General features: G+C 48.2%; 1 protein-coding gene across 2 annotated transcripts in view; it reads left to right on the top strand.

The window, feature by feature from the left end:
* Positions 1 to 19,777, top strand: part of PLXNA4 (plexin A4) — a 461,691-nt gene that overhangs the window by 410,434 nt on the left and 31,480 nt on the right. For both annotated transcript variants that reach the window (XM_052790137.1, XM_052790138.1), the window contains exons 22-25: positions 434 to 702; positions 4,092 to 4,158; positions 6,310 to 6,456; positions 14,707 to 14,866. In XM_052790137.1, the coding sequence (XP_052646097.1) occupies positions 434 to 702; positions 4,092 to 4,158; positions 6,310 to 6,456; positions 14,707 to 14,866 (643 nt within the window). The remainder of the gene's footprint in view (positions 1 to 433; positions 703 to 4,091; positions 4,159 to 6,309; positions 6,457 to 14,706; positions 14,867 to 19,777) is intronic.

Below are 19,777 nucleotides of genomic sequence, written 5' to 3'. Positions count from 1 at the left end.
ACTTCAGTCTGACTACAATAAAAATATAACATGGTATGGTACCACGTCTAGGCACTAGCAATCTCTTTTTGGTGTACTGTTCAGAGAGGGAAACGCAGGATTGGAAAGTCATCTGGCTGTGCCTAGGAGGTGGCAAATCATTAGATGACGTATGGACTCTCTTCCTTTCTACAGGACTATGCTGTGATGCAGAAGGAACGACTCACCTGCCTGCTAGATGCAAGATTTTTTTTTTTTTTAATTGTCTCTGCTGTTTGAAGCAGCTTTTCCTTTTTCCCTGCCTCAGAACTGACTTCTGTTTGATGTCAAAGTGTAGAGTTGGAGGAGCTGGAGGGTTGAGGGCAGAGAGGTAGCAAAGGGTGTGTGACCCGTTTGGGGAGGTCTGACAGTGGGTAGTGAGGAAAAGGTATAAAGTCCCTTTCTTCTTGTGCAGGTCCCTGGCTATAGGCAAGAACGCGTGGAGAAAGGCCTGAAGCTCTTTGCCCAGCTCATCAATAACAAGGTTTTCCTGCTGTCCTTCATCCGCACGCTGGAGTCCCAGCGCAGCTTCTCCATGCGGGACCGTGGTAATGTGGCCTCGCTGATCATGACCGTGCTGCAGAGCAAGCTGGAGTACGCTACTGATGTCCTCAAACAGCTCTTGGCTGACCTCATAGACAAAAATCTGGAGAGCAAGAACCACCCCAAGCTGCTGCTCCGGAGGTAAGGATGCCTGGAGCTGCAGTGAGCTGGGCTGGGCAGCTTGTGTCCCACTGTCTAACATAAGCATGCTAGTCATATTTGGAGGAAATGGGCAAATTTGCTTGATTTTTGTTTGTGCAGCAGGGTGTGAAATCAGGACGGTAGACAGCCACAGTTCACATAACCCCATAGGGCTGGCATGAAGCTGTTTGCAGAGAGGGGTGAATAAGACAAGCAGGGCTGAATGAAGACTGAATCGCTCTCCCTTTCTGGTTTCCTGGTCATTTAAGACTTCCTGACACAGCATGCCTTCTCTTAGAGAACTCATCCTCTTCCTCCCAGCATCCTCTCTGCGTTTCCTTCCCTTTCAGCAAGTCTGTCTGTAGATCTTGCTCCACCTCCTCCCTAACCAAAAAGTAGTCAATGATTAAAAGTTACAGAATACCTCTGGATTTTAACGTGGCTCTTCCAGAAAACTTCATAAGGGCAGCAAAAGCCCATGCTTCCTAAGCCTTATTTTGGAATCTTTCTGTGCTTAAGATGTTCATTTATGCTTATGTTTCCTTTTAACCTGAAAACTTCAATTGCATGGTCTAGGACCTATATCACATACAACAGGCTGTTATATCCCTGGTGAATAAGTCAGCTGCTGCTGTCTCCTGCCTGGGACGCAGACTGCCCTGCTTTGTTTCTTGTTCATGAGTTAACTATGGCCACATGGAGAGTCTTCTTCAGCTGCATTGTGGGATCCCTGTCTCTCCCTGAGTGGTGGTGCTGGGAGCTTGTTGAAGCCAGTGGAAGAGCTGAGCAGGATAACAAAACTGGTTTCATAGAGGGCACGAGTTTGGATTGGTGCTTCTTGGCCAGGTCTAAGGGCTAAACTCCACAGTTCTGTGGAAACCTTCAAATAAAAATCTACTGCTCTGTAATTAATGTGCTTTCTCTGTCTGGGAAATGTTGCCTCTTCTGCTTTTAGGATCACATTCATCTCCTTTTCACAGTCTGAACCAACCCTTCTGATTCAAGGACCCTAAGTAAAATCAGGAGGAGTCTTCTGGAGATGAACGGCCTTTGCCACTTGTCAGAGCCAACTTTGAGGAGCCCTCAGATGATTACGATGGACGGCTTGGGCAGGGAAGAGATCTGTGGTGCCTGCTGGGAGGCTTTTCATCTGGCACACAGCCCACCATGGAGAACCAGCAAAAAAGGGAGCAGAAGGCACTTCCTGGCATTCAGGGCAGCATTGCCAGTGGTAGAGACTGGACTTTGCTTTGGTGTCAGTTGACTCCCTGATGTAATTCAAGGCCTACAGCCTGGCTGGTGACCTCCCTCCAGCTGTCCCCAGGCTTCCACTCAGTGCTTCTCCTCTGATGCTGGATGGCACTGCCTCCTTCCAACTGTGTCCTCCCTTCATTTTCTCCTTTTCTTCCACTTTCTCCATCTCTTTATCTTCCCTGGTTGTTCATTCCTGTCTTGTTCCGAGCATCCCATCTTTCCTCTTTCTCCTTCCTCCAGCTCTTTTTCAACTTTAGTCATCTTTGCTGGGAATGAAGTGTGGCCTTTGGAAGGAGAGCCAGCAAACAAAAAAAGCATCTCCACTGTTCCAAGCTCTGAAAACACAAGGAGAAGTCAGAGGTGTGGTTTGTGCTCCGAGATGGAGGTCCTGTACTGAGCAGCACCAGAACAGAGTCTACTGATGAACATGTGAATAGCTCAGTGCCTTGGGATTCAGGTGTTGGTGTGACATCCCCAGACAATTATTTGGAGCAGCCGGATTCAACTTGATGCTTCCCCTCCCTCCCTGTGACTCTGTGGATGGAAGGGGATCTTCCAACACCCTTCTGCGGTGTTGGGTTTTGGGGATATTTGACAGGAGGAAGGAGCTGGCTGGAATGATTTTCCCACCTCACCTGTGTCCAATATTCATCCTGCAAGACATCTACAGGCTCAAAGAGATCAAAGTTGTCAGGGCAGAGAGCAACAACACAGCAGGATTTCAGTCCTTTTTCTCATGAGATAAGTTCGCACCGTGTGATGGGTCCCAGGTGTCACACTAGGGAGTGTCAGAAAGAGCACTCCTCTGGGTGATGTTCCCTGCGAGGAGCTCGGACCATGATAAGCATGGGGATTGCTGGAATTGAATATCATACCAGGACCAACGGAGGACGGCAGCTAGGTGACTTTGACCAAGGGGAATACAAAGCAAACAGGCTGGTTTGGACAGAGGCAGTCTCTAGGCAGAGACACAGCAATGATCACTGTAGATGAAGGAAACACAGCATTAATCTGGTAGCAAACTGGGACCATATCACCTCTTTCTCTGGTTGCAGGCAAGAAAAGAGGAGCAACAGAAAACACCTCTATTATCATTCCTCCCCCCGCCATCCCCACCATCTAAGTGAGATTTGCCCACAAGAACAGAGAAATCCCTATGGAAACCAGGATAAAGATCAACTGCATTTAGCTAGGGAAGGGACCGTCACTTGCTCTGTGTTGGTGTAACAGGGCACTGCTTTCAGGCAAGATTGTTGACTGGTTCCACATATATAGCTCCAGTGATGCAAACCCTTCCCCTTGCAAGTCTCATGCTCCAGAGGAAGCAAGATCAGCTTTATGCTGAACGACTAGGGAATCTAAAAGGCAAGCTGCTGTCCTAAGCAAGAACCCCTGGGTGGCTTTGGTGATAGCCAGGACAAGGAAGACCCATTTAATTCATCCAGGCAGGGCCTCTTGCTTTCTTCTTGAGCGATACCAGTGCACATACACAGGTTTATCCTGTGCTCCTGGTGTCCACACCACATTTACAGCTCTGAGTCGGTTCTTCTGTAGGAAACGTTCACCCTGAGGACTCAAGATGGGTTTTTGTTTGTTTGAGAACAGAGTGTTCAAGGGCAAAAGGATGAGCTCTGTGAATGTGCTACATTGACATATTGAGGAGTATAATCACTCCCAAATGCCAGGGAGATAGTCAGTGCCAGATAACTATTCTCTGGTGATTCAGATCTGTCTGTCTTAAGTATTTATACAGCCTACTTGTCATATGGCCTAACTCTGAGCTCCTCATATTTGATGGATTTATCGTCCCTGAACTCCTCTGAGAAGGTTCCCTCAAATGTTGTCATCTCCCTTTCATTGATGGAGAAACTGCGAAACAGACATACAGAGACATCCCTAGTCACAGAGGAATCAACAGGGCAGTAAGGATATGCCTGCCTGCAGGTTTCCTAAATCCAAAGCTGAAACAGAGAACCTAGGATGTGCTTAATCCTGATGGTGTCATGCCAGACTTTCCATGGGGCTCAGAGATCTGGGCAGTAAGATGAACAAAGCGAATCTTTTGACTATCCCTTTAATATTAACAGCATGACTAACTCATTTCCAATTTGTTTTTTCTCCCTGGCTGATTTTAGGACAGAGTCTGTGGCTGAGAAAATGCTCACCAACTGGTTCACCTTTCTTCTGTACAAGTTCCTCAAGGTAAGAGGAGCAGCATGCCTGGATGAACAGCTGCTTTAATACATTTCTTCTTGGTGAGGTTTAGTTGGGGGAAAAACTTCCTAGATATAAAGGAAAAGGCTTTTTTCTCTGGAGGGAGCTCACTGCCTAATGGGAGAGGGGCTGTTTTCTGATCCAGGGAGAACAAAGAGGGACACTTCGTTAGAGAGGCAGCCTGTTGGTCTTACTCCTGTACAGAGGTGGGATCTAAGGGTCAGTGCTGAAACGTGAAGGATTTCAGAGCCTGATGGAGACCTATATTGAAAATGCTCTCCTTTTACTAGCAGACTCAGATCTCCATCATGTGGTGACCCATATATTCAGTCCATAGTGGCTGGAGATCTCCTCCCACCCCAGTTCAGTGCCTCCATCATACCCTGTGCCTCCATCATACTTATCTGCTTTACGCACACCGCAACCGAATCCCTGCTTAGTTTAATTTAGGCCTGAGCCCAAGCTCTTCTTGCCGTTAGGCTATCTCAAGCCTGCCCTGGGCACGGCCATGTACCCTCTGAGTACAGAGGGATGGATTCAATACACCATGTAAATCCAATTGCTGCATCCAGAACCCAACACGGGCTGAGGCTGTTGCTGCTTTGTATCCCAGTGGGAAGTAGCATCGACTTTGCAGGACACTCATCAGCAAAAGAGTGAAAAGACTTGAGACACCCCCTGAGCCCTCTCGGTCCTCCTGGAGAGTCTCCTTGAGGTGGTGTGTAGTAAAAAAAAGAAGACTTTCAGCCTTTGAGACCTACCGCTGACTGCTGGGTGGTGGCAGCTTCCTCTTGGGGACCCACACTGAGCTTCAAGCATGCTAATTGCTGTGGCACCAGCATTTTTGGAAGGAGCTGGGCTCTGCACCTCTTTTCTGCTCCCAATGCAATTGCTAGGTATCCTTACACCTTACAGCTCTGTTTGGACAGAATAGCCACCCTCTGCCTGGGAATTCAAGGCTTTACAAATCAATCCCATTCCCCTGAGCCTTTCTCAGGCACAACCAGTCCAAGGATGAACACATGGGAAAGTTTTGTAGGTCTCTGGAAGGTAATTTCAGTGACTTCAGTATCAGATTCCTGCTTTCAGCTGAAAGGAAAGGATATAAGGAGGTGACTCTCTAAAGAGCTGCTTTTATAATAGGCTTTTTTCACCCCACTCAGCTGCTTGTCTTCTTGCCTTAGCCTGAACAGAGGCCTGATAAGGGCAAGAGACAGGCACACAGAAGCAATATGCTGCTGGCAGATAAGCTAATTAAGTGGGAGACAGGTGTAGGAACTGAGAAAGGGGCCACTTTGCTTCAGATTATTAACTTGTTTTTGCTGGGATTTACACTAGAGGAAAATGACCTCGCTCGTTGAGTTGGGACACACTGCAAGAGGAGAGGGCAAGGTGGGGAGGAGGGGAGGAAGGATGGAGAGATGAAGGGGAAGGGAGGCAATAGAAGAACGCATGAGGAGGGGTGCATGAGGGAGGGCAGCAAGGGAGGAGAGGCTAGGAAAAGTGTGGGAAGAGGAGTGCAGTGAGTGCGAATGATGGGAAGGAGAAATTAGGGAGAGGTGTGCTTTGCTGGCCCTGCCTGTGGGCTGCTTGTTGCTGTCCTGTGCTGGGCCCCACACATCTGACATCACCGATGCAACCGTACAGATCCAGGGGTACATCTGCCCTGGGTCATGGAGCAGCTTCTGTCTGAGCATCCCTATTTGTCTCCAGCGTAAGAGTGCGCGGGGAGACTGTGGAGTCTGCCCAGACACCCAGGACTGGGCACCAGTGTCCATCTCCCTTTCAGACCTGTCTCCAGGTCCTCTGGGACCCATCCCACCACCTGCTCCGGCACGAAGCTCTGGCCTGGTGACAATCAATTGAACAGCTCCTACAAGGCTCTGCTAACCCCAATGTTGCCAGGGAGCGCTGACACCTTTGTCCTGTGACAGGACACTCGAGAGGGCTGGTTGCACTCTGTGGAAGTGGAAAGTAACCACTATTCCTGGGCTGTATGGAACAGACTGATTCCCACTGATGCATTTGTCTTGAATGGTTGGGGATGGCAAGCTGCGGCAGTCATTGAGACGTTATGTAGTTTGGGTTCTCACCTCTGCTTCTCCTGTTTCACCTCATGGTTGTCTCTCACCCCTGCAGGAGTGTGCTGGCGAGCCTCTGTTCTCCCTTTTCTGTGCCATCAAGCAGCAGATGGAAAAGGGTCCCATCGACTCGATCACTGGGGAGGCCCGGTACTCACTGAGTGAGGACAAGCTTATCCGACAGCAGATTGATTACAAGACACTGGTGAGTGCTCTGAGCACACCTTCCAATGGGCTTGTCCAGCCTCTTCTAGCAAAAGGGGATTTAGAGGAAAGAAGCCAGTGATGGGCAAGCTGACCCTCTGGGACAATTTATTCTTGCAACCCAGCAGGGTAACCCTGCTGAAGACTGACTAGTCACATCCTCTAACACAGCAAGGTTCATGGCTGAAGCATCTGCTTGCACAGCACGTTTGCAAAGGCAGCTGCCCTGCCCCATGCCCAGAGCATCTCCAGCTCCCCAAAGGCATTGCCTGTTCTCTGAAAGCATCTGCACTCATTGCAGGGTAGACTGACAGTGCCAATCCTTCCTTTACCATTGCTTGGATTAGGTGAGGTCCGGGAGCATTGGAGGACAAGCGTGAACCTTGTCTCATGAATATGCCTGCGAATGTGAAGACAATAGATACGGGCAATTTACTCTGTTCTGTTAGGCAAAATACCTCCTAGTATCTACCCCTTTTCCCTGGAGTGCTGTTGTGGTGGGTTGACCGTGGCTGGATGCCAGGTGCCCACCAAAGCTGCTCTATCACTCCCCTCCTCAGCTGGACAAGGGAGAGAAAATATAATGAAAGGCTTGTGGGTCAAGATAAGGACAGCGAGGTCAAACAGCAATTACTGTCTTGGGCAAACCAGACTCAACTTGGGGAAATTAGTTTAATTTATTACCAATAAATCAGAGTAGGGTAATGAGGAATAAAACCAAATCTTAAAAACACCTTCCTCCCACCCCTCCCTTCTTCCCCGGCACAACTTCACTCCCAAATTCTCTACCTCCTCCCCACCAGCGGTGCAGGGGGACAGTGAGTGGGGGTTGGGGTCAGCTCACCACACGTTGTCTCTGCCGCTCCTTCCTCCTCAGGGGCAGGACTCATCACTCATCCCCTGCTCCAGCATGGGGTCCCTCCCACGGGAGACAGTCCTCCTTGAACTTCTCCAATGTGGGTCCTTCCCACAGGCTGGAGTTCTTCACGAACTGCTCCAGCGTGGGTCCCTTCCACAGGCTGCAGTCCTTCAGGCACAGACTGCTCCAGCGCGGGCTTCCCACGGGGTCCCAGCCTCCTTCGGGCATCCCCCTGCTCCGGCGTGGGGTCCTCTCTCCCCGGGCTGCAGGTGGAGATCTGCTCCCCCGTGGACCTCCCTGGGCTGCAGGGGGACAGCCTGCCTCACCGTGGTCTTCCCCACGGGCTGCAGGGGAATCTCTGCTCCGGCGCCTGGAGCATCTCCTGCCCTCCTTCTGCACTGACCTGGGGGTCTGCGGGGTTGTTGCTGTCATGTGTTCTCACTCCTCTCTCCGGCTGCTGTTTGGCAGGTTCCCCCCTGCCCAAATCCATTATCCCAGAGGTGCTACCACCATCGCTGATGGGCTCGGCCTTGGCCAGCAGCGGGTCCATCTTGGAGCTTCTAGCAGCTTCTCACAGAAGCCACCCCTGTAGCCCCCCGCTACCAAAACCTTGCCACGCAGATCCAATACAGATGCCCACCCTTCCAACATCCCTCTGAGTTGTAAGTCAAAGGTAACAACTCTTCCTACAGCAGAAAGGTGGGGTTGTCACTGCAAGTTGTCACTACCCTGAGCAATTCCCTGGGAGAAGCTGATGTCCATGGTGGGGTTTCTTCCTCCTCACTCTTGGGTCCCCCCAGGGGTATCTTCATCCCGCGTCTCCCCATCACCCGCTCCCTTCTCCCCGGTCCCCAGCACCAGCGGCAGAGCTGCCCAGCGCCCAGTCCCGGCACACAAAGCTCTGGTGTTTGCTGGGCAGTGCCTGCCCGGGGCGGCAGCCCTTGGCCATGCAGGGTGTCCCCAGCGCTGAGCTCAGGCAGGTCGGGCACGAGTCCTTGGCCATGGGACACTTGCGACCACAGGGACGCCCAGCTCAGGGCACGGCAAGCCCAGAGACGGCCTGAGACCTTGTGGTGTGTCAGTCCAAAGCCCGTGGCCTTCTGCGAGTGACAGCAAAAAGTTTTTATGAGGCTATATTACAGGGATCTTCTTTAGAACAATCCTCATCAGAAAAAAAATTAAACCCCTGTCTCTCCAATGAAGATTTCAGCATCAGGGGAAATGTTGGAGGTACACAGTGGAGGGACCTATTAGGTCTTCTCTAGAGCTAATGCAGCCATTCCTCTTGAACAACTACAAGTCAAAGAAAAATGAAGTTGATTTAAAGATTTCAAGGGAAAGAAAATTAATCCCTGTCACTGAGTCATTTGATTCAAAATGTAATTGTTTGCGTGGTGAAAGATAGACACTGCCTATGTTCAGCTTTAGCTTCTGCTCTGAGATTACACCCCCTTCCCACTTGATTAAAGAGCATCAATTAAAGAGCACTAGATATCTCTTCTTAGTGTGTGTGTGTGGGCCTTCACTTTTTCCTGGATACAATAAATCCACTGAGCTTCTTAGTCTCTGTGGGATGAAGAACACTTCCCAAGTTTTCAATGATCCTTGTAATTTCTTTATTTCCCATGTCTTTGTTCTCGGAAAGCCCCAACCCCAAATTTTAGGAAAGTCAGAAGATGCTCTGAACTTAGCAGATTGTTTTATTTGCACCTTCAATTGGGAGACATTCATATTCCTTAACTTTAGCTACCTTTGAGAGCTGTGTCCAGTCGAAATTAGTTCCTTGACCTGTCTTAGATCTTAACTCAGGTGGGCTGACACTAGAAATGCCTGCTTCAGTAACTACAGACAGTCTAGAGCTGAGCTTTGATTGAATCCAAGTCTGACGAGGGGATAGACTTCATTCTTAAATAAGACCACAGTTTTATTTTGCATATTAAAAACGTGACTTTCCTATTAAATCAGCAGCATAGTGCTTCTTTTCTATTATGTGTGGTTGTCTAGCAATTTGGATGCCTGATCTCACACAGAGAGAGTGAGCAAAAGGAAGAAAATTGCAGACACAGAGTGATCACTTTCACCAAAGGAAATCCCTCCGATCCTTTTAGGCTTGATATAACGCAGCCTGCAAAGGGTAGTAATTATACATCAGCCTGAACAAAGCTCTCCTCCATTCGCTTTGTGTCGTTTGATGTTAATCAGCTCTCCCTCTTACATCTCAAGAGCAGACAAATATATCCTGATAGGAATCTCAGCAGATTTACAGAGATCAGCTTCGGTGAAGGAGATTAAGAAGAAGCAGAATATGAATAGGATTGTTCTTCTTTTCTGTTTCTCTTTATTTTTGTTATATTTTGTCCTTTCTCTACCTTCCTTAAGCAGTCTGTCATCTTTTATTAAAAATATATAGTAATGAAATAAAGCAAGAACTGATTCAGTATTTGTAATATAGGAATTCCCTCAATGTCTTCTGCTTTCTACCAAATGTACATGGTCACCACTGTGAGTTTGCAGTGTGTGTGGCTAAAATTCTTCGGGTTGTTCACGTTTCATGAGTGCTAGATAACTGCTTGACTGAGTTAAATCACAATTCCAGCAGCGTGGCATATTGAAACAGGCTGTTTATTGTCATTATTCCAGGAAGCCAAGGCTGGGGCTTCTTTTGGAAGGCGTTTATTCTTTAGCCTGCGTTAATCATGACCAACTATTTTAAGTCATGGTTTCGAATATGATTTGAGTGAAAAGCAGATCCAAAGAAATTGACTTATCCAGGGAGAAAAAAGAAGACAGAGCACTTGCAGACATCTGGAATTACTGATTTTACAATACACACCTCATTCACTAAATTTAGATTGTTTCAGTCTGATTTCTTTCCAAACCAAATAGCTCCGACTTGCTGTCTGCCAGGTCCTACAGTTCTCCGAGGAAGCAGCCTCAATGTCCTAGGGTCTTTGCAGTCTTTAACAATTTCTGTACTTACAAGGGATTTTTCAGTGCAGTAGAAACTAAGCTAGTTACAGATGTGATTTGCTAGAATAAATGTGTTGCAACTAAACAGTAGGTCTTCTCCCAAGCTGTATAACTCAGAGAAACACCCTCTTGTGTTAATGTCTTCGCTGGCAGTCAGTGCTCATCACCTCTGGTCTGCAGTGTTATTAAAAACCCAGCTAGATTATTCCATCTATGTGAGACAGGAAGATCTCATCCCTGCTGACTGCCATCTGCCTTTGCCAGAATCCATGATTTTTTAACCGTTCACCAAAACAGAGTCCAGATGCAAAAACCTCACTCCCTACTGCCACTGCTCCGCTGTCACCGGGAGATGAAAGACCATCCATCTCCTGCGTCAGCTTCATTTCTGTTGATACAAATAATGCAGGGGAGCAAAGACCTCGATGTGTGTCGGAAGCTGTCAAGAGTATTGGCTAATTAGTGCTTGGGGGTGGTAGGTGGGAGCTGCCCAGTACATCTTGAGCAGTGGCATGCTCTGCGTGGTCCCCGCACACCTCGGTGGCTCCAGGGCTGAAAGCCTAATCAGATCATCTCTTCTGACAACGTATTCCAGATAGACAAAGATACTTTCAGCTGCCTTTGGTTAAGGCTTTTCAGGGAATTTTGGTGGCAGGGAGGAAGCCATCAGAAGACTCTCCTATGCTTGGCTTTTCTGGGAGTCCTTCTCCTCCTTGTTCACTGCCAAGCCTCGCTGTATGCTAGCCCCCTTGAACTTTCCTTAGATCAGTCTAGAAGGGAGAGAAAGACGTTTGTCCCTGGGACAGAAGCTGTAGTCATGTCCTGGTCTCAGGGCAGACCACTCAAACACTGCAGAGAACTCAGAGCCAGGGTCGCCATATAAGTAATCACAAGCTGTGCCTTTATTATTTGAATGCCAGTAATCTGTAGCGGAGATCAGGGCTTAGCTGTGCTAAGCATTGCATGTATGTGTATACACTTAGAGACAGCTCATGGCTGGAAGGGCCGACAGACAAAAAAAGCCCAAGGATGTAGAAAAAAGTCAATAAATACAAATCCAGTGAGATGACATGCCCCAACACGGTCAGTGGGAGAGCAGGGCTCAGAGATGACTGCTCCGCTTGCTCCCAGTCCCATACCTTTTCACATTGACCCCACAACTGGCACCTTCCTTATGCTATGCTGACACAGACCTCAATGCATGACAGAACAGCAGTGCTAAGTACTGGTGTCCTCTCAGTGGCAAAACATTCAGCATCTCCTTGAGTGACACTGGGGTCTCCTCTCCCCTTCATCCACCTTGCTGGCTGTGCCCCACAGGGCTCAAAGGCAGGTGGTGGGTGGTGGAGTAGTAACAGTAAATGCATTCAGGAGATCAGCATCACAAAACTTCCCTCAGAGTGACTAATCGCTAGGAATACAACACAGCCCATCTCAGGGGTCTCTTCCCCACCAGTTGACATCAAAGATTGTGTTGACGTAGCTGAGCAGCACTGCAGGAGCAATGGGAGTAGTTTTCTGTCTTACTTTGGTTGTATGAGGACAGGTCCGGGTTGAAGCACAGGGCAAACCTTACTCTTCCAGTGAGACTGGAACATCTGATCTCTGCTAAATCGATGAAGCCAATGCTTAGTTTTTTTTTCTCCTGGTCATCCCCTACCAGGGATAATCTACAGAAGCCCAGAGTGACAACAGAGGAAAACCTTGGGAGGATTCCCACGGAAGTGGTAGGAATGTCTCCATTGCAAACACCTCATTACAATTATGAGCTTCAGTCTGTTGGAAGGGGAGCGGAGATTTTCAATCTGTGGTGTAAGGATGACTTATATAGGGCCCATGACAATCTCGAGAGAACAGCTATTTAGTGGGTGCAATACACAGATGCACCCTGCAAAATTCCTGAAGTCTTTGTACAGAGAAAAGTTTAGTCCTCCACAAGAGAACAGTTGGAAAACACCAACTGAGAGTTGTTGTGCAGCCTGGGGCATATATGTCAAAGCCACTGTGCTCTGGGAAGGGTGTGGGTTTCTGTAAGCAATGCTTGAATTCCCTAAAATGTTGAAAGGAGCCTCTTGACTGTCATTCAAATGAACACACTGGAGTTCAGGGGTTTACAGGTACTACCAGCTGCCCCCATCTATGCTTGAAACCACTGAGAACAAACTTCTTTCTGCACAGTCCTTTTAAATATTGCCTTCCCTGCTCCTTCTTCTTTCAACGGAGCTGGAAAAGAAGCAAGCAAGGACTACTGTAGTCAGAGCATGAATGATTGTGGCTCACTCAGGCAGAGTTTTCCTGCCACCTTCCAATGTTAGCACCCTGTGAAATTCAAGGACGACCAAGTTATAAGAGCAAATCACCATTGTCAGCTTCCAGCTGGATGATGGTCCTCACTGCATGGTGAATATTGGTGTGGTGGACACTAGTCAACACCTGCAGGAGATGTTGGCTCTTCTGGACCAGATGTTGGCCTGGCAAGGTAGCCCAGATTATTTTAAAGAGCACTAAGTACTTTCATGTGGGGAACTGAACTGAACCCTAGGTGTTTGCATTAGAGATGAATCACGCTACGGAGCTTGCTCTGACTGACATCATCTCATTTCACCTCAGCTGAGCTCCGATCACTGAGACCTGCAGAGTAACTTGGTCTCCAGAATCACGTGTGACCCCCCCTAGCACTCTCAAAAGGGCTGTCCTAGCCTGCCATCACTTCTTCATTTCCCTGTGTATGATGGGAGGGGGACAACTAGTAACCACAAAACTGGTTGCATTTCAGTGGTGCTTTTTATGTATAGTTCTGTGATCCTTTGAGATGAAAGATGCCACAGAACTGTAAATCTGTGCCATTGTTATTATTATCTGAATGGATGCTGCTTCAATACTCCTGGAAGTGACATATAAATAATAGCATTATGATCTAATCAATATCTCATATTTACATCTCCCCTTTCATCCAGAAAGATCACAGAGCTCTTTGTAAGCAATATCTTCACAAGTCCCTCTTAGTTGAGCATAACAGCACCAAAGGGAGCCTGGTGAGCCATTATATAATTATACTGATATGATTTCACCCAGTTTCAAGGCACTTTGAGATCCCACTGCATCTTAGTAGGTTAAGATGGAAAATGATGGAGGGTCCAGTACCTATTGCGTACTACAGAAGGGAATTTACAGTCAAGGCAGAATTTGTCTAAGGCACCAAAACTAACATGTCTGCACTTGTAAAAGTGGCACAGGAACATTTAATGACCGTATATAGCCAGGAGCATCACTGAACACTCCTTCCAAGTGCAAAGTGGGTAAGTTTGTAAAAGTTTATAGACTTCACACTCCTGTAACCAGAAGAGAGCAGAATGCTCCACATAGACATGGCCAAGAGTTAGCAGGCAGATTGCTGTTAAATGCTGTGTGTATAAAAGGTATCCCGCCCGCCGTCGCCACCCCATATGCTTTGCATTTACTTTTGGACAGAGTCTTTGGAGAAAATTATATTCTCCTAAGAAAGGAGAGGCCTCTCCAGTTGGGTCAATTTTCTTGTTCTATATGTGAAAGCAGAAGTTGTTGTTGCTGGTTTGTGTTTCGTTTTTTAAGAAGCCCTGCATTTCAAATCAAGAACATTCTTCTGAGAAGGGTCTGGGTCAGTCCCGAGGCTGTGCAGAAGATGGACAAACCTAAGGCTGAGAGATTGAAGAGCACTTTTACCTGAATTGTCAAAGTCAGGTGGCAATGCAAGAAGGCCACTACCGAATTAGGTCACCTTACCAGCTCTCTAGGGAGCATGGAATGGGTCAGAGGCCAGGGAAAGCTCTGGAGAGCCCTTTGGATATCAGTTCAGCTCCAGCCAGGGTCAGTTCTGATTGAATTTTTAATGGTTTCTATGAAAAGAGTGTGTCAATGACCATTGTCTGGTACCACTTGGGTGAATGCCATCTTTACTGAAAGCACCAGAACCTGAACTGGTATTCATGGGCTTTCTGTTATTAAGTATAGTGAAGATGCCAAGCAGATAAGGCTCAAATCTAAGGGGCTGTTCCCACGGGTATAGTAGTTTCACCTCACAGAGATAAGTGGTGTGAGACACAAGTTCAGAAGAACCTTCACATCAGCCGTAAGTCACTGGCTGCAACATCTGGGAGCCCACAACACTTAGCTGAGAGGCAACGGCTGAGTTACCTTTAATTCACTGGGCACAGACAGTGGTAAGGGGTGAGAGCAGCACAGGCATGGATGCATGGAGTCCCCCTGTGTGAAACCAGATCTCCGTGCCCTCTTGAAAGGGGGAATGCTTTCGGTACACGTTTTTCCCCTTATTGAACCCTAGATCCCTCTGGCTTGTAGGATGCAGGGACCTGCAAGAAGGGCAGCCACGGGGTTCCCGTGCTGCTGTGAAATGTGTGGTGGGTCTCACTGCCTCTCCCTCAGGTCCTGAGCTGCGTCAACCCCGACAATGTGAACAGCCCCGAGATCCCGGTGAAGATCCTGAATTGTGACACCATCACGCAGGTCAAGGAGAAGATCCTCGATGCCATCTTCAAAAACGTGCCCTGCTCCCACCGGCCCAAAGCTGCTGATATGGACTTGGGTATGTGAGTGCACAACGGGCCCCGATTGCCCCCGGGCAGTGGGGAGAGGGGAGATGGGAGACAGCCAAACTCAATCCAGACACTGTTTTCTGGGGCAGGTGCCACTTTTCCAGACTGAGTGTACCCTTGGTGCTTGTGCAAGCAGCCGCAATGGTGAGAGGGCAGCAGAGACTGATTAAATTGCTGCATATGCTCCTGGCTTATGAAATCTTTGGCCTTGAGGATTTAAAAAGACCAGTAGCCATCCTGCTTTTCTGCCCACAGAATTCAGCTTGGACAAGGGTATGGAAAAGGCATGATGGGGGCTATTCTCGCTGTCCTGCCAAAGACCCCTGGAAAAAGAGTACCAAAAGCCCAGGGTGATGTTGTCAGCAGTGTTCTGGTTGCAGAGATTTATTCCTAGCTCTCCTCTGAATAGTGAGGGTTTGAATTATATATATCTTCTTGCTGAGATAGTCACAGCACAAGCAGTATTAATTACTCATTGTGCAGGCACAGGAAAGGGAATGAAGCATCCTATGTTCAGTGGGCTCCATCCATCTCACCCCTGACTGCTTCCCTCTCCTGCCAGCACCCCACCACCAACAGCAGGGCTGGGAGCTGCTGCTCTGAGATTTCCTTTCTGCAGAGGACTAGGAGGTCTTAAGAAAAGATTAGCTCTTCTGTTTATGAATTCATGCTTTTTTTTCTCAGTGTTTTGTTCCTTTATGCATTGCTCTGCTTGGAGGGTGAAAAGAGCAGCCCCAGCTTCACTTGCATTTCTAGGCAGTTGTGCTGTTGAGCTCTGGGGCACACTGGGTGCTGTACAGACCAGTGCAGGGGTGCCTCTGAGTCCAAAATCTGTTTCTGCTCGAAATCTGGAGCAAGAATGCTGGGAGGAGTGAAATGTCTGAAGTTGGGGTCCAGGGGCAGGTGTGATAGTACACCTGGAGGTGACTGTGAAAGAATGTAGAAAAATCTGCTCGGGGCATTGTAGAGGTGGCTGGTAGGGAGCTGGGGACTGCATTGTGGCTGTATCTGCCAGAATTTGCCCTCAATGACCTTCAGTGAAAGAGACTTGAGTGGAAAATGATGGAGTCTATAAAACCCAGCAAAGTAGAAGAGGAACCAAAAGGAGAAGGGATGGACTGATGCCAAGAAACAATTCACAGCAATAATGGAGGTAGGAATGAGAGGTCAGGGATTAAAACGTCTATATGGGTGTGTGTATGTGTAGGGGAGGAGGGGATTCCTGACAGAAATTGCAGCAAGATTCCTGCTCATGAAAGGCAGTTAGAATAACGAAACAAGGTGCCAAAACCAGCAGCAGTAAAGAACAGATCATATACATCATCAAGAAAGGACTCAAGGTGATTCTGGAGCTGGTGTGAGTCAGCAGGCGAACGGTGAGTGCTAGGGTGAGCAGCAGGGCGGATAGGGCAGGGTGCCAGGCCACAGTAGACCAGAGGAGTGGGGCTTCCAGCCAGATCTCTTGACCTGTCTGGTGCTGGATGGTGGCCACAGAGCCCATTACGTTCGGATCTCAGAATGGGTGTGAGTGGAAAGTAGTTTGTTCTGCTGTGGGGATGAATGATGCGTCCGTAACGGGAGGTGGGAATTTTACCTGCATGTTGCAAATACGAGGGACAAGTTGGAGTCCACAGATTTTACTGTAGCTCTGACAAGTGACAGATACAGAAGTGTGTGTGTGTGTGTGGTCCCAGCTGGAGCCTGACAATTTTGCATCCAGGATTGCTGCTGTTTTAAGAAATATTGACCTGCTGAGCGGTGCTGAGGACCAGTGAGTTCCAGAAAGTATTTATGAGCCTGAGCACCCCTCAGAGGACAGACTTGTCCATACTGACAGGAGACTGCTTAATGAGCAATAGCACTGTTGGCCAATAGCATTGATGATGCAGGTGGGGGAAAAAAAAAGCCAAAACAAAACACCCCCCCCCCCCCCTCATCTAGTAGAAGAGTCTTGCCAGCAGCAATATAGTTGCAGGCTCCTTTAGCACAGCAACTAACAAGGTGGGAGGAGCAGGGCTGGCATGGGTGAAGCACGAAAAGAGGATACGCATGTCCAGCCACAGCTCGAGCCTTGCCTCTTTGCAGGAAAAGATGTTTGTTGGCACCTGGCATCCTTTGGTGACAGTGAAGGCAGCAAGGGGAGAGCAGAAAGCACTGCTGGCCATTAGGAAGCAGCACAGAGCTCTCAGGATCAGCCTGCCCTAGGCTGAATGCTCAGAACTGCAAAGGCAGCTGGATCAGCCCCGCTAGTCCATTCCAAACAGTAGGTCAGAGCAGATGACTGTAATCTGGCCTTGAAATCGATGGTTTTCTAAACAGCAACACCATTTTCTATTACCGTTACAATTTTCTGGGCTTTCTGTCCATATTAAGGCCGGATTGCTCACATGGAAGAAAGCAAACAAGCTAATGAGTTATTTTGAGTTGTTAAATGCAGGGTAGCTGCAGGCAGAGTGTCTTGTATGTGTCGCAAATGTCATAATGTTTTGCAGTTACCCAGACAACTCATGGAGGGGGTTGTCAGCTGAAAGCACTTATTTTGGACACCCTGAGGTTACGTTTTAGTCCAAAACCCCAATTGCAGCCCTCTGAGTAAAGGCTTCTTTCTACAGTGGCTATTTTTGTGATTATTATTTTTTAACACCCTCACCATAAATAAAATACCCCATCTTTGGGAAAGCATTAGGGTGTGAGGATCACGAAACAGGAATTTGGCTTCATGCTGAGGCATTCACTCTTCCCTGTGTTTCGGTTGCTTTTTGAAAGGGACTGCTGAGGTGATGGGAGCTACTAGGTTGACTGCCTTGCACTCGGTGATGCTGTCTCAGGCTCATTGTGGACCATGTCAGGCAAGCTTTTGCTGCCTCACCAACGGTGCAGTACTGGGATGCGGGGCTCAACCTTTAGGAGCCATTTAAACTGCGTCCAACTCGAGTAAGGCAGGCAACTTGCATATATAGGATGAAATATTTCCCAGGCATCTTCCATCTGCACTTTCTGATATGAACTTTTTTTTCCTCAACCACGGTGGTCCTTTCTCCACTCCAGAAGCAGATCTGAGTTTCTCCTCTCTTCCTAGAGGTCACCACATACTAGACATTTACCCTTTTTTTTTTTTTCTACCCACCTGATTGTGCTGGTGCCCGCAGCATACAGGCAAAGGGTTTATTCTCCTGTTTCCTGCGCCAATCTGTTTCTCATGTGGACATTACTGGGAAGTGAAAAAACACTCATGAGACTAAAATCAGCCCCCAGCTATTCAGACTAATCCTTCACGAGCACAAGTGTTCATGAAATAGGCACTGAGCCTGGGTAAGCCACGTGCATTTATTCCACATGCCATTGCTGTGCAGAGTCAGCCACAAACCATTTCACAGCCCTTCATGGGAGGCTTTGGGTCTTTAGGAAAAGGGTGGGAAGCACAGTATATGGCATGAACAGTTGATTGAAATGGATGCATCATGACCTAGAAGTGCCTGTAAAGGATGGTGTTACTGATGATGACTAGCTCATATGAAGGCACTTGGAGTGAGCTGGCAGGTCTTCCATCCACCTGGGTATTTAAATTGCCCCTGAAAAATGTTCTCTCTGCTACAATTTTCTCCCTTGTTCAATGGGCATCTTCAGGGTGACCCGGATCAGAGAGAAGGCATGAGGAAGGTGTAACATTTTCTATAGGATTTGAGGTGCAGGAGGACATCTCCTAATCGCCCATCTTCCCATTGAGTCATTCCTTAGCCAGGCATTGCTACAGCTCAAAGAAGCACCTCTTTGTCAAAGGCCCCTGGAATTTCCTTTTTCCCAGTTGAGCTGAATAGAAAGGTTGCTTCTTAAAAAAAAAAAAAAAAGAAAGAAAAAAAGGAAGAAAGAAAAAAAAAAGAAGAAGTAATTCCTGCATGCAATAAAAAGATACACTATCTGCTGAATGAAATATAAAGGCTTCACAGCAGCTGTCTCCTGAGTTTGCATTTACCACTGCTCCTGATTGGAAGGCTTGATAAAGATAATGGGATTTTTTACCTCCCTCCCCCTCTGTCTCCCTCTCTCCGGAAGGTGGAAGTGTAACAAATTGGATTGGAGTATGTCTCTCCTTTGTGCCATCTCGCAGAGGAGTGCACAGATCTGATGAGAGAGGGGACAGGGTGCTGCCAGTGAGGACAAAGCTAACAGTTTTCACTTAGTGCTGTGAATATGGATGCCGGGGTCACCTTTTCCTCCTTTGCATCCTCCCTTCCCATTCCCTTGCTCCCAGCCATTGCATTTCTTTGCAGACCAGTGTGTGACCACCTCAGCTGGCACTCGCGGAGAAGGGGAGCGTGGTGTGCTCCTGTGAGACAAGGAAGAATTGGGGGACCGCAACTGGGGGTCCTTTCCCTGACATTGCTCACATGCACGATGAAGTGATTTGTATTTCGTCAGGGCAAACGGGCTGCAAAACTGAAGCCAGATGCTCTGAACCTGCCCTGCAGGGTGTTTTCCTCCTTGTCTTGCTCAGGAGTGGGTCTTGTGCAGAGTCAGGCTGGCCCTTCCTCTTCCTCGCATGGCCCCTTTCTCCAGGAAGGCCAAGGGGAAGAGCTTGGCAATCCCGTGTCTGTGCAGGAGCACAAAGAGCTTGAGGGGACATCCCACGATGTCCCCGGCTCCCCTGAAGCAGACGGAAAGCTTCTGCTGTTCTGAGGACCTTGTCCAGCCCTTGACACATGATAAAGCACAGAATGAGGAAAGCTGTGCCTACCCTTCATATCAGAGCCAAGTGCAACACTGAGAACTTGTGCATCCCTCCAGAAAAACTACATGAATGTGTGTGTCTCTCGCCGAAGATGAGTCAGGAGAGAGGAGGACCATAGGAACATCCAGAGCCCTGAAGGAGAGAGGTCGAAGAGACACCGTCCCCAAGAGAC

The sequence above is a fragment of the Harpia harpyja genome, chromosome 6 (genome assembly GCF_026419915.1).
Source record: "Harpia harpyja isolate bHarHar1 chromosome 6, bHarHar1 primary haplotype, whole genome shotgun sequence".
In the NCBI taxonomy this organism is placed as follows: Eukaryota; Metazoa; Chordata; class Aves; order Accipitriformes; family Accipitridae; genus Harpia; species Harpia harpyja.
This window is presented reverse-complemented; position numbering and strand designations above follow the sequence as displayed.